The sequence below is a fragment of the Acytostelium subglobosum genome (assembly GCF_000787575.1).
Source record: "Acytostelium subglobosum LB1 DNA, scaffold: scaffold9, whole genome shotgun sequence".
Lineage (NCBI taxonomy): Eukaryota > Evosea > Eumycetozoa > Acytosteliales > Acytosteliaceae > Acytostelium > Acytostelium subglobosum.
In genome coordinates, this window is record NW_012236524.1 from 1,086,955 (window position 1) to 1,100,970 (window position 14,016).

The 14,016-nt window shown below is 47.4% G+C and overlaps 4 protein-coding genes across 4 annotated transcripts; 1 reads left to right on the plus strand and 3 right to left on the minus strand.

Annotated features, from left to right (window-relative positions):
* Nucleotides 1–527: 527 nt before the first annotated feature.
* On the minus strand, nucleotides 528–1,742 carry SAMD00019534_053460 (hypothetical protein; the record flags this gene model as incomplete). The annotated part of the gene is made up of 4 exons (XM_012899817.1): nucleotides 528–1,151; nucleotides 1,221–1,342; nucleotides 1,421–1,494; nucleotides 1,555–1,742. Coding segments are annotated over 4 exons (1,008 nt in total), but the record flags the coding sequence as incomplete, so codon positions are not given.
* Nucleotides 1,743–1,918: 176 nt separating this feature from the next.
* SAMD00019534_053470 (hypothetical protein) lies at nucleotides 1,919–2,692 on the plus strand (the record flags this gene model as incomplete). The annotated part of the gene is made up of 1 exon (XM_012899818.1): nucleotides 1,919–2,692. One exon carries the CDS (start codon nucleotides 1,919–1,921, stop codon nucleotides 2,690–2,692), a length of 774 nt encoding a protein of 257 aa, XP_012755272.1.
* A 215-nt stretch (nucleotides 2,693–2,907) lies between these two features.
* SAMD00019534_053480 (hypothetical protein) lies at nucleotides 2,908–10,315 on the minus strand (the record flags this gene model as incomplete). The annotated part of the gene is made up of 4 exons (XM_012899819.1): nucleotides 2,908–7,641; nucleotides 7,714–8,753; nucleotides 8,811–10,230; nucleotides 10,310–10,315. 4 exons carry the CDS (start codon nucleotides 10,313–10,315, stop codon nucleotides 2,908–2,910), a joined length of 7,200 nt encoding a protein of 2,399 aa, XP_012755273.1.
* A 2,709-nt stretch (nucleotides 10,316–13,024) lies between these two features.
* SAMD00019534_053490 (hypothetical protein) lies at nucleotides 13,025–13,972 on the minus strand (the record flags this gene model as incomplete). The annotated part of the gene is made up of 3 exons (XM_012899820.1): nucleotides 13,025–13,519; nucleotides 13,609–13,875; nucleotides 13,943–13,972. The coding sequence occupies 3 exons, from the start codon at nucleotides 13,970–13,972 to the stop codon at nucleotides 13,025–13,027; spliced, it is 792 nt and encodes a 263-aa protein (XP_012755274.1).
* Nucleotides 13,973–14,016: the final 44 nt, after the last annotated feature.

The window sequence follows — 14,016 nt, forward strand, 5'->3', positions numbered from 1 at the left end:
TCTGACCCTTTCCCTGATGCATTCATCGATCATCATAAGTGGTGTTGTGGTTGTAGTGTGTGTAGCCAAGATTCAGGTGGTTGATCGCCACACTCATCAAGAGTCATCATCTATCACGTTGGTTCATTGGGAAACCCCTTCATTTTGTTTGTGGGGGGTTGGTAACAACAAAAACACACACTCATTCAGAGATGGTCAGTTAATAAATTATTTTGTCTACATCCAGATTCATATCTTTTGACCACCATTAGTAATAATCTTGGACTATGTTGAGAACATGTCAAGGATAGGATGATCTCTTCTCATTCCAGTTTAGTCACAATGTACCTCTCGGACATACATTGGACTTGAAAGGACACACAAAGAGGGAATGACAAAGAGGTTGGTATGATAATTTATCATCCAATGAGAGTCTGTTGAGTTTTTTGTCAGATCGACGCTGGGGCTAACGAATACTTGTATTATTCTTGGCATTGGCAACTTGATTGGTTCGGATATTGATGTGATGATTTGGAACGGTGTTGTTACAATGGACAATCGCAGGAACAAGAGCAGCAGGAGCAACATTCACAGGGAGAACAACATTCACAGCATTCACAACATTCGCAACTTGAACATAATGTGCAGGAATCCAGATTAGAGACTGAGGTATTGGTCGTTGCAACTGTTTTGTCAGATGTTGTGTTTGTTTCCGTTGCCGTTGTTGCAGTAGTAGTTGTCGTTGTTGTTGATTGTGCTTGATCTTTGCTTGAAGTAGATGGAGGAATGACCTCCGTAGTGTTTGAGGTTGGAACAGTCGCGGTGACAACTGTTGTTGTTGCTGTTGCCACAACAGCCTGGGTGACTCCCTGTTGTACATTCATTGCAGGGAAATAGGATTGTAGCAAATTGGTGTATATAGTCTTATCGGTATCTGTAAAGACACAAAACACTATACGGTCCACTCTGTCGGCAGGAGTTCTCTCCAACCATTGTCTGACTGTTCCAATTGCAATATGAGCTGCCTCCACTAGTGGGAATCCATAGACGCCTGTTGCCACACAACATAGTGCCAGGGATCTTAAAGAGCTTGTATCCATATGACCAAGTGTTGTGTGATAGCATGACCTTAGATCATTAGGATCAGAGTTCATTGGACCAACTGTATGTATCTGGAGAGGTGTATTAGTAGGTTCGTCAGTGAGTGTCAACTAGTTAGAGGCTCGAGGGAGATGACATACAATGTGCTTGGATGGGAGTTTGTATCCCTTGGTAATCTTTGATTGACCAGTGTCACAACCATTCAGTTTCTTACACTCATTGTAGAGGTCTCTTCCAGCTGCTCTATGAATTGCACCGTCAACTATTGTTGATGGGGAGATGCAGCGACATGTTTGGAGTTTAGCTCTTTATAACAAGGTCTAAGGATGTGAACACTTACCTCCACCTCCACCCAATAGACTTGAGTTGGCAGCATTCTGAATGGCGTCCACAGCCAAACTAGTAATATCTCCTCTGTTTGTTGTGAGGTTGTTAGTCAACACGATCATCAATACATTGTGTATGAACACATACTGGAAGAGTGATACCTTGTCGTTCAATGAAGCATTTGGAGTGACCACAAAGTGTGGAGCAGATCCTTGTGGTCGACTCTGTGATGTTGTCTTTGGAATCTTTGCCAACTGTTGAGACCAAGTTGGAATATCCTTCAATTCAATTGTTCTTCTATTCATTATTAGTGATGTTAAAGATGCCCTAATCATATAATATACTTAGTTATTACAATAGTGATAGATAGTTATGTTGTTGATTAAAGTACATGAAGAGGTACAAGCAGACTGTCGTGAAAAGAAGACAAATCACTCAAACATTTGAGTTTTGTAGATGCAGTGAAGATCATTGGAAACAAGATAGATATTTAAAAGAGAGTTATACAGAGATGTCATTTACACAAATAGTAGCACGTACACCATGCGAGAACATGGTCAATGGATTGACAACAAGTTCACATCTTGGAAAGCCAGACTTTCAGTTGGCACTTAAACAACATGCTGCATACTTGGATACTTTGCGTCAATGTGGTTGTCAAGTCACATGTCTAGAGGCAGACAGTCGCTTCCCAGACTCAACATTCGTAGAGGATGTGGCATTGTGTGTACCGGGTGGTCTCGTTGCCACTATCTCAAGACCAGGTGCTCCCTCGCGTCTAGGTGAGGCCGAGTTGATAGGTGACACACTGTCCAAACACTTTAAGAACATCGAGCACATCAATGCTCCTGGTACATTGGAGGCGGGCGATGTTATGATGGCCGGCACACACTACTTCATTGGCCTGTCTGCACGTACAAACAGAGACGGTGCCAACCAGCTCATTGCCATTCTCCAACGCTACGGACTCACCGGAGAGATTGTCGAGGTGCCCGATGCACTACACCTAAAGACCAGTGTCTCATACTTGGAGAACAACACAATGATTGGATGGAAGGAGTTCAAGTCAATGCCTCAATTTGCCAAGTACACATTCATCGAGGTCGATCAAGACGAACTCTACTGCGCCAACAGCATCCATGTCAATGGCAAGATACTCATGCCCCTTGGCAACCCCAAGACCAAGGCCAAGCTTGAGCAGGCCGGCTTCCAAGTTCTAGAGGTCGATTCCTCCGAGTTTAGAAAGATTGATGGAGGTCTCAGTTGTCTATCATTGAGGTTCTAGGCAATAAACTAATCATTGTGACAGTGATGGATACATGTGTTCGAATGGTGGCCGTAGAGTTTGGACTGTCGGGTAGTTTGCAAACTCATCAGGCTCCTTTAATGTGGCAGAGGTTTGGTTGTGTGTATATATATATCTTGTGATGATCAATCACATCACTCTCCCATCGCGGCGGAAGAATGTTTGTTCAAGTGTCCAGTGGATTGCGATTAATCCTATGGTGAGACCAGGTAGCATTCAATGACATCTGCATCCTTGAGTCCAATGGTGAGTAGGGTGTCGTTACCATCGATAGTCTTGCCATTGTGCTTAAAGATGACGGAGCTGGACAGGTGATGCTCTTGACAGAACTTGTCCATGAGAATCTGCAATGGGAATGGATTGGCCGTGTGCATCTTGATGTAGCTGCCAGAGTCCTGGCCAACCAGACGCACTTCCACCTCAATGGCGCTCTTGGGACTGGCAGTAGCCGTTGCCACAACGATCGATGCCTGTGTCTTCATGTTGATGCGCTCCGGGCTATCCTCAGGGTTCAGCGGCTTGCCCTCAAAGTAGAACACCGTGTCTGGTTTGTACAGTTGCAGGCGTTCGCAGAAGCGTTGCATCATCGAGTCAAAGGAGGTCGTCGTGCTGAGCAGGTAGGGCACCGTGGTGTCCTTGTACGAGACGTCCAGACGGACGAGCAGCAGGTGTACATAAATGTGTGACTCGTTCTCGATGCCCTGGTCGGTCGGGCATTTAGCCGGATCGATGTGCTGAGTGCCAAACGTGAACAACACTTGCTTGCTCTGGATGTTGTGCTTCTTGAGGAACGAGTCGGTCAGCTTGCACAGTAGAGTATTGCGCTTGTGCAGCGCGTACACCTCCTTCTCGCCACCCCACGATGGGATGACGTTTACGTGGATGATCTCGGGCGATGGCACAATGTGCAAGAACTCCTCGTCCTTGATGCCATTGAAGCCAATATCTGTCTTGAGGTCGAATGTCTGGCCACGTGTCTCAACTCGCAGGTTCTTGAGGTCATAGGGCGGCTGAGACTGATGGAAGTACGCCTTGACAATGTCCTCAAGCACCGTGTCGTCCTGGACCTTCATCAGCACGGTGCCATGATCAAAGCCCTTCACCTGCACCGTCTTCCACTTGCTCTCCCAGGTCACATCAATGATGTCGCCATCCGTGATGCCCAGATCCAAGATACGCACGCCTGGCTGGATCACCTGTTTGTTGTGATAGAATCGCAGGACAGAGTCGCGGTCCTCGCCATGGCCCACCACGTTGTACAGGTTGAACTTGACAATGAACATCTTCTTGAGTATGTCTAGATGGACAGAGTGCGGCACATTGATCTGGTACACTTTGTTCTCCCAGCGGAAGTTGATAATCATCGTGGCAGCACTGCTGCTTGGCGCCTGTGTGCTGGCCTTTCCAAACGACTTGTAGTCGTTGTTGGCCTTCTGTAGATGCTGCTGCTGTTGTTGCTGTTGCTGCTGTTGATGCTGTTGCTGTGATGCTCTGGCCTGCTGCTTGAACTGAGCCTGCTGTTGTTGTAGACTGTACTGCAGTTGTTGTAACTTTTGCTTGGCAAGATTCTTGGCGTTCTTGTTCGATGTGATGGGCATGTCATAGCTGGGGGTGTCCTCATCCGAGGCGTCCACAGGCTCAGGTGAGAATATCCTGCCGTCTTGGTCTATATCGTGGTGGTTGGTGGTCGTGGTGGTTGTCGTGGTGGGCGTGTACGTCAACGAAGGACTCCTATGCTTGCTGCTGGACTTGTGTGACTTGCTGCTGGACTTGTGAGTGTGGTGGGCATTCTTGATGATCAAGTCGGTGATGCGCGCCAGACGTCTTCTGATCGTCTCGGACGATGGTGTCTTCTCATCGGTGGCCACTGTGTCGTCAGAGGTGGGTACGGAGCCGGGTGATTGGAAGGCAAGCGTGTTGGTCTCCTTTTTCTTGAAGGCCTGTTGGAAGTCCAAGCCGGGGTCTTGCAGGATCTCGATGAACTTGCCAAAACCGTGTCTGTACACACCGATCAGCAGTGCCCTGTCGTGCTCTGTCGTCCAGAGGAGAGTGGGGCCACGGCCCAACGAAGGGATCTTGAGCGTCCTGAGGTCCTTGCCGTGTCGCGTCACAAATTGTTTGATGGCGCTCATCTGTACGAGACGAGTGAGTGTCGATTGGACACGTGTGGCGAATGAGGGGAAGTCCAGCTGTTGCCAAATGATGCTGGGTGTGGTGGCTATTCTCATCTCATTACTGCACAGTTGGTAGGTGTTCTCCTGAGGGTTGGCATATATGATCTTGGCAATGTACGTGCCGTTGAAGCCCGGGAAGAACATCTCCAGTGATGTCTGGCCATCAACGATCGGGTAGGATCTGATGATCAAGTTGTTGAACTCCTCCACCATCAGCACAAGATAGTATGTTTTGTGGTCCATTAGCTCGTGATGTTGTTGTTCAAACATATTTACATTGTTGTTGCTGGTGGTAGAGTTGGCGATGGCGGTATCGGTGGCAGTGGACATGGAGGTGTCTGTGGTGGAAGTGGTTTGTGGAGGCGATGTCGACCCTACGACAATGTCCTGCTGAGGGGACGGTGGTAGTGCTGCCTGCTGTTGAGCTGGAGGAGGAGGTTGGACGACCTCCCAACGAATGACTGTGGCTTGTGTGGTGATCAATGGTATGTTACTGTTGACATCCTTGATCACAAACTGTTTGAGTGACGTCAGGTTGTTGACACTGCCAATGTAATTGTCATAGTTGAAGCCCATACGATGCCAATTGTAGTTGGACGTGTCCTCTACAAACGAATCAAAGTATGACTTCATCGCGTCCTGAAATCCATAGCCCACCACCAAGAATGACTCTGCGATCGACTGGATCTCGGCCGGAGACTTGTTGATCGATCCGGCCGCCATCAGCTCCTTCTGAACCTTGTGCCATCGGTGCATGCCGTACTTGGTAAGGATGGCTTTCAACTTGTCCTTGTTGGACTTGCTCCACACTGGCACGCTGGATGCCGTGCCTACTGCAAAGCCCTGTCCCGAAGCCGCCAGAGGGTTCTTGTTCTTTGACGATTTGCCCTTGGGTGCCTCGCTCTGGCTGTCGTCCGAGTCGTGGCTGTGGTCGGGGTCGACAAAGTCTGGGTCGCTGCCACCGTCGTCGTCCGACGACGAATCAGTGTCGGGCATGGTAATGATCGCCTGGATGTTCTTCTTCTTCTTGTCGGCTGGGGCCGTCTGCACCACCTCGGGCACGACACGCTTCCTCGTCCTGGGTCGCTCGAGAAGTATACGCATGTTCTGTACACGGTCGCGCTCCTCTGTGCTGAACCTGGTGTTGAACTCGACACGCATGATAAGCTTCAAGAGGTCGCCAATGAACTCCACATTGATCGAGTCGTTGAGTTCATCGCGCTTGTTCTGTGCCAGCGTGCAAATGTCGTCAATGTACTTGGCGCGGGCCTCTTCGCTGGCAAAGATGCTGCCGCTGGTCAGCTTCTCATCGAGCTGACGCACGGTCTTGTACTCTGGCAACACCTTCTCCCAGAAGTTCTCGTCGTCAATGTCCACGTCCATGTCGTTCTCGTTGGATGCGAACGTGGCTTTGGAGAAACCAGACAGGTTGGTGGGCTTGTTCTTGGTGTCAAAGCTGATTGTGGTAGAACGCTCCAGGATCTTGTCAATATCCTCGTTGAACATGATCTTGTCGAGCTCGGACGCATCGTTGGCCGACTCGGCAAAGAGGTAGGCTGCGCCGTACTTGAGCATCTGACTGATCTCGCTCGGTGCCTCTGGATCAATATCCTTGCCGGCTGCCGCACCACCCTGGGGTGGTGTGGTGGTAGAGGTCCCATCTGTGGTGGATGTTGTCGTGGTTGTGGTCGTCGTTGTTGTCGGATCGGAATCGACGTCGATTGTCCCACTCTCAGCGGCAGTCGCGTTGGCGAGTGATGCCGCAGCCGCCGCCGCAGCAGCAGCAGCATTATCCTTGATAGGATTGTTCTTGGCCTGATTGAGCACAATGTGATCAAGCAAAAGCTTCTTGGTGGCTACCTCAAACAGGTACTCCTCGTACGTGTTCCTCGTGATCAGACGGTACACCTTGACATTGGATGTCTGGCCAATTCGATGGCATCGCGCCTGTGCCTGCAAATCACTCTGCGGGTTCCAATCGCTGTCGAACAGAATCACTGTGTCGGCCGATGTCAAGTTGATACCAACACCACCGGATCGTGTCGATAGAAGGAAGACGAAACGGTCAGACTCCTTCTCCATGAATCGCTCAATGCTCGCCTGACGGTCCTCGCTCTTGACCGAACCGTCCAGTCGCTCGTAAGGGTACTGGCGATAGTGCAGATAGTCCTCGAGGATGTTGAGCGACTCGACCATCTGACTGAATATCAGCACCTTGTGGCCCTCGGCCTTGAGCCGCAGCAGTAACTTGTCGACCAGCACCAGCTTAGAGCTGGAGCGGATCATCAGCTCGTAGATCTGCTCGTCGGTGGTGAGCTTCTCCTGCTTGACGATGGTGTCCTCAGCGCCCGGTATCAGGAATGGATGGTTGCACACCTTTCGGATCTGGATCATGATGTTGGTCAGCTTGGGCAGGTTGCTCTTGCTCCTGATGCCACGCGACAAGAACTCGCGGTTCTTCTCAAGGATGGCACGGTAGTAGGTCTTCTGGATGGAGGACAGCTCCACCTGGATCACGGTCTCCTCCTTGATTGGGATGGACAGCTCGACGTCCTCCTTCATACGACGCAGCAGGTAGGGTGACAGCAGTTGATGCAGGCGATTGACCTGCACCTCCTCCTTCAAATCGCTAAACTCATCCAGAAACTCTGTACAGTTATTGAACTTCTTTGGGTCCAAGAAGTTCAACATTGTCCATAACTCCTTCATATCGTTCTGCAGTGGTGTACCTGTAAGGATAACAGAGTGTTCAGTCTGTTTGTTGGAAAATGGAGTTAGTTAGTGAGTGATTGAAGGCGGACTCTTTGGCCATTAAGAACTACATACCCTTATAGACTTCAGCTTGGTCAACACCTTTGAATTGACGTTCTTGATTCGATGTCCCTCGTCAAGGACTATGACTCGCCATGGTACCTTGACAATGTCAGCGTGCTCTGTCATCACTGTCTCGTAAGTGGTGAGCAGGATCTCAAACATGTACGTCTTGTCCTTTCGTCGCCACTCATACTTCTTGAGGTAGGTTCGCGTCTCTTGTATACCGTAGAACATTAGCACACGCATGTCTGTCCACTTGATGATCTCCTTGTGCCAGTTGCCCAGTGTGGACAGTGGCGCCACCACCAGGAAGGGACCCTTGACGCCCACACGCTGGCTCAGGAACTGAAGGAAGGAGATTGTCTGGATGGTCTTGCCCAGACCCATCTCGTCGGCCAGAAGAGAAGAGCGCTCGTGATACCAGCAGTAAGACAGCCACAGGAAGCCCTCTACTTGGAACTCTTTCAGCGCCAGGCCGCTCTTGAACAGCGGCACGAGATCGGGATCGAATGAGGGCAGCTTGGTGGGGCGGGAAACGTATTTCTTGGTGCCACCGCCAGTGTTGATCATCTCGAAGTAGGTTTGGATGGCGGCGAGGTCCTGCGGGGATCTCAGCGTCGCTTTGAACTCCCAGGTGCTCTTCTCGTGCGGCAGATTCTTCCATTTGACCAGGTACCTTGTCAGGGTGATTGCTCGCTTGCCACGCTGTCTAAACGTCTTTTGTTCCTCAGTCAGCACCTTGTCGATTTGGATGTGGTCTGGACTGAAGTAGTGCAATGGGTTGGCCTCGGCTTCGTCCTTGATCGGCTCAGCGGGCGACATGTTGGCCTTCTTGATCTTGACCGACAGTCTGTGGTCGGTGCTGTGTGTGCTCTCGAGGTCCTTGATCGTCATCCATCGCACTGATCTGAACGACCGGTCTTTCAGCGTGACCAGGTACCTAACCTCCTCATCCTTCATTGGTTCGTCCTTTTTGGATGCCTCTGTATCTGTGGTTGTTGTTGTCGTGTTCGACGTCGATGTCGTTGTCGTGGTCGTCTCCTCAGTCTTTGCTGTTGTTGTTGATGGCGGAGGTGTCGTTGTTCCTGTTGGCGTTGTGCTTGAAGTACCAATCTGTTGCATGGGAGTGTGGTCTACCTTGGTTGCTTCATTTTGCGGCAGTGGTGACTGAGTGCCATTGGTCGTGTGCTCGGTGGATAAAGATGCTGGTGCTGGTACTGATGCTGGTGATGTCGAGTCTACAATATCCTTGCTCTCAGACTTGATCATCGGAGATGATGATGCCGACGATGTTGACGTAGCTGTTGTTGTTGTGGTGGAAGTTGTTGTTGTACCATTGTCGCTCTTGGTGTGGCTGACATTCGCTCGACTGCTGTTGTTGGCCTTGTTTTGATAATCGTAGAGAGTGTAGGGTAGTGACATAAACTTCCCTTTGAACAGCTTGGACGTCAAAATCTTGTCAACGACCTCTTTGGACAGATCGACAATGTCGTCTACGACCTTTTGTTGGTCAGGTGGCAAATCTGCCTCGTCGGCCGTCAGACTGATCACAATGTCCGAGAGCTCCTCTTCGCTGGCCTCCTCGTCGCCCTCCTCTTCGTCGTCTTCATCTTCATCGTCGTCATCCTGTGCGCTGACCTGGTCGTCAGACTCCATCGACTCGTCCTCGTCCTCCTCCTCTTCATAGTCCTCGTCTTCGGATGAGTACTCCTTCTTTGATTTCTTTGTTCGACGTGTCGTGGCCAGCTTGGAGCGTGGCGGCATCTTCCTCTTGGTGGTGGCAAGGGCGGCGACGGCAGCCTTCCTCTTTGGCTTTGCTGCTGGTGGCTCGTAGTCTGAATCCGACTCTGGCGACATGTAATCGCTCTCGCTGCTGCTACTCGACACTCTTCTCGTTGGTCGCTTGGGTGGAGCCTTCTTGCTGCCATTCGTCTGTCGCTTGCTCTGGGGTGGGGCGACCTTCTTCTTGGGTTGTCGCTCTTCCTCCTCGGATGAGAGGACTTCCACGCCCTCACTCTCCTCCTCCTCCTCATCAGGAGACATGTTATCATCAGAGTCGGACATGATAATCATCTCGTCATTGTTTACAGAGTCCGATTGTTCGTCTTCGGAGCTGTCAGCGAGACGCTTTACGCCTCGTCTAGTCGGTAGTGGTGGTGGCTTCTTCTTCTGTTGTTGTTGCTGTTGCTGCTGCTGTTGTTTTGCCTTTGCTCGGGTCATAAGCATTGTGTTGTTTGACGATGATTGTGTCGCAGCATTCTGTTGTACTACACGTCTCTTTTGCTGAGCCACCAGGACTGGAGATGGTGAAGACAATGGTGATGAAGGCTTTGATCCACGTCTTGTGATTGATGACAGGGGCATATCATCGCCCAATTCCTCTGCACCACTTGTATCCATCTCCTCATCACTCTCCTCCTTCCTATGACTCGCTCCGCCTCTATTATTCGTTGTCGTTGTTGTTGTGCCATTTCTACCTCCACCACCAGCACTCCTTGTGTTCACCATTGGACTCTTTGTCTTTGCTCTCTGGATTGATTGATTGATTGAGTGAGTGAGTGAGTGAGTGAATGGGTTCATTCCATTTATGTTTCACGTGATTCCTTACCTTCATTCCTAATGAATGTGTATGTATTATTATGTACGCTGTATATAGAGAGGATTGAAGATGGTGTATATATATTATACGGGCATGTATGACCTGAACTCTTCAAATCGAAATGCTCCACTGTCTGTCTGTCTGTCTGTTATTGCCCTGGATTGTTGTCTTTTCGTTGACTATGTACAATGTTGTTGTAAAAATAATATATATATAAATAATTGAAATATAAATATATATACGTTGGATTGAGATTGATGAACAATGAATGTGTGAAGATAGATGATGATCCGATTGATTCTTCTAGATGGTGTTAAATGTTAATAAAAGGAAAGGTGTTGTTTTGACAAAGTCAAATTCTTTGTAGAACGGCAACAAATGCTTATGTTGTGTGTTTGGATGGAAGTGTGTGCGTGATCGAGGGTGATTGAAAGAAGATGGAGGTGTTGGGCAAAGTCCTCGTGTCTTTGGCGCCTATCTTTGCAAATATAGATCTGATGTTATCTTCAATGATCATCAACATTTGTCCAGGCCCACATATCAACGGTTCCTTGCAATGATAAATCAATGAATGAATGAATGAATGTTGATTACGATTATTACTATGTTCAGTGTATATCGTTGCGCGCCAAAGTCAAATGAATGTGTGTGTGTTAATGTGATATGATTATGAAGATTGAACGAGAAAGAGTGGGGGACAATGATTGAACTGTGTGTGATCATTAGTGATTGTGTGAAGAACATGTGAATATTGAACAAGTATTCTTGAATGTTGTCAAGTCCGTGTTCTAAAGAGTTTGGAAACAATGAATAGTAGCCTGTTTTGGTTGACAATGAAAGTTGGATTGGAATGATTCCAGGGTAACTGATGATGGTTGGATGATTGATTGGTCGATTGTTGGAATGATTGATGGAACAATGTATGTTTGAATCTGAACCTGTTCCTGTTATATTCAAGTGTTGTGATTTGATGAACCTACCAAGTTGAGCGACCTAAATCCAGTTTGACGAATCTGAGGATGAGTGTTAGGTCGATTATCTAGTTATAACTTTTTATAAAGATTGAGAGTACTAACTATTTAACTAACTAAATAACTAACTTTGAATGAAACAAACAAACAAACTAACATTGAATGAGTTGAGATGAAATGTGATGATGTATTCTCCAACAACACTCTGGTGCACCGGGCTGATGGTTCAACCCAGCCAGGCACAAACTAACAAACAAACAAACAAACAAACATATATGAAGTATTATTGGTAGTAGGTTGAATGGCTTCCAAATGAGGAGTGGTGCGTTAGGGCGCCCACTAAGAGGGGTGTACATGCGCACTCTGTTGCTAGACTGATTGATCGATCAGGCAGCCTGGAAAGAATGGTGATGAGAGCGCACCACTCGAGTAGTGGTGTACTACGGTGATGATGGGTTGGATGGTCGGAGGGGTGTTGTCGAGAGACTGATCAAGTTTGTTTGTTTGTTGGATTGATTGATTGATTGATTGAGTGTGGTGCGCAGAACTGGAGCGTGGGGTAAGTGTGGTGGTAGTGGGTTTGTAAGATAAGATATGTTTGGAAAAGATGGTCCAACATCATCATCAGAGATGGATTACAAAGTGATTGATTGAGTTTGGTTTGGAAATGGAATACCAGAGTGATCCGATGAGTTTTGGAATTATTCCAGGTCCAAATATCTAAATTGACAAGTCTAGGGTCCTGGAAACAAAATCTAATCATACCTGTAGTAATCGAACAAATAGTATCTGTTTACAAAAATTATAACTATCTGGAAGGCAAAATGACGTTGGTCGAGACCGAATTTAGAGAGTTAGACTTTTTAGAATGAACAAACTTGTCAGCGATCATCATCAACGGGGGTGTATTCGTGTTGGGGGTAGGGTAGTTCATTCACGGCCTTTTTGGGCAATGTGGACGTGGAGACTGGTAACCCTGGCTTTCCCAAGTTGTTATCTTGATTTTCATTTGAACATGAACTCTTGGTAACAGGCTCATGAGTTTTGTTCACATTCTTTGGGTCGACCAGAGATCTGATTCTCACTGTGGCCCAGTGTGTGAGTTGGTGATAGATAGAACTGGACTATTATTGGGGTGAGGCCTAGGCCAGGTCAAAGTGTGGTTGTTTGGAACCAAGTTCATCAGAATGTTCATTTAATTGTCCCTCTATTCATGGAAAGACACTCACACATAATGTGTCAATAAAGATATCTTTGAATGAAAGGACATATGGTAGTTGTTTCAGTTGTTCAAATGGAATGACACTTGTCATATATGTATGTTTACAAGTCAATCAATCAAGACAGGGATAATAAATATTTCCGGATGATGGTTTATATTTGTTTGATTCCAAGTTGATGGCAAACAAACAAGTTGACAAACAAACATACCAAACTGATCTAGTATGGTCTGTATCGTGTAGTGTAGGATTGTTGTTGCTGGCCAATACTTGCATCACTTATATAACTCAGATAGGCATCGGGTGATGATGAGTGAGAGTGATGATATGCTTGAGTATTGTACATGTGTGAATAGGATCCAGAAGCAGCGGGATGTGAGCTATAAAAGTTCTGGAGTTGACTGCCAAGTGTTCCAATCGATGGCACAGAGATTGGAATGAATGAATAGCCAGACATATGATGATGTGGAGCTGGACTGACATATTGGAACGATGGTACTTGTTGTTGGACATATGGGTAGACTTGAGCCGGCTCAAGATGGGACCTCTTGATAGTTCTTTGCATCTTCTTGGTCAGTATCTCCACACGTTGTTTCTTGTCCACAGGTTTGGCAAATGATATGATCAACTCGCGTCCTTGATAGGAGATTGGCGAGGGACCGGTGGGCGGCCAACGCCTGCTCTGCATCGTCTCGTCGTTCAAAGTGCACAAAGCCAAAGTCTCTTCGCTTCATACCGGGAATGTTTGCTGGGATGGTCACCTTCTCAATATCTCCATATTGTTCAAACAGTGATCTCAGCTCTTCTACTTGGCGACCCTCTGATAGATTGCGAATGTATAGAGCTCTCACCTGTTTCATTGTCTCATTGTCAGCTTCCTGTACATAATCAGCCCAATTAACTGTTATTGAGCAATTGTTGACCTTGAAAGATGGTGACCCCAACTCTCTTCTTGCTTTATCCGCCTTGTAATGGTCTACAAACTCTACAAACATATATCCTCTATTCCTAGATGAGTTGTCTGGGTCCTAATAAAGTGTGAGAGGGTGAGGGTAAGGGTTGAGGGTTGAGGGTTAGTATTCAACTTCACAAGTCAAGTGATAATCTTGATACATACTAATAACAAGTCAATATGCTTTACACCTGTACAATGTTTGTATATGAGGTCTTCTAGATCAGATTTACTCATATCCTTTGGTAGATTACCAATGAATAGTTTCTTTCTACTCTCTGACAATCTGACTCTGATTGCGCTACCCTTCAAACGAGTGTTGTTATTGGCAAACTTATCCACTGCTCTCTGACAACATGTCTTGTCTGTGAATGACACAAAAGCATAACCCATCGCCTTGTCCTTGTTTGTCTTGTTGCTCATGATGCGTACCTATATATGGTGGGAGTGGTGATTGTTAGACAGAGGGAGTAAAGTCCGAGCATTCCATCCAACTTACTTTAGACAATGAACCAACTGAGGAGAACATCTTCCAAATATCATTCTCTGTGACATCTTTGGCAATACCTCCAA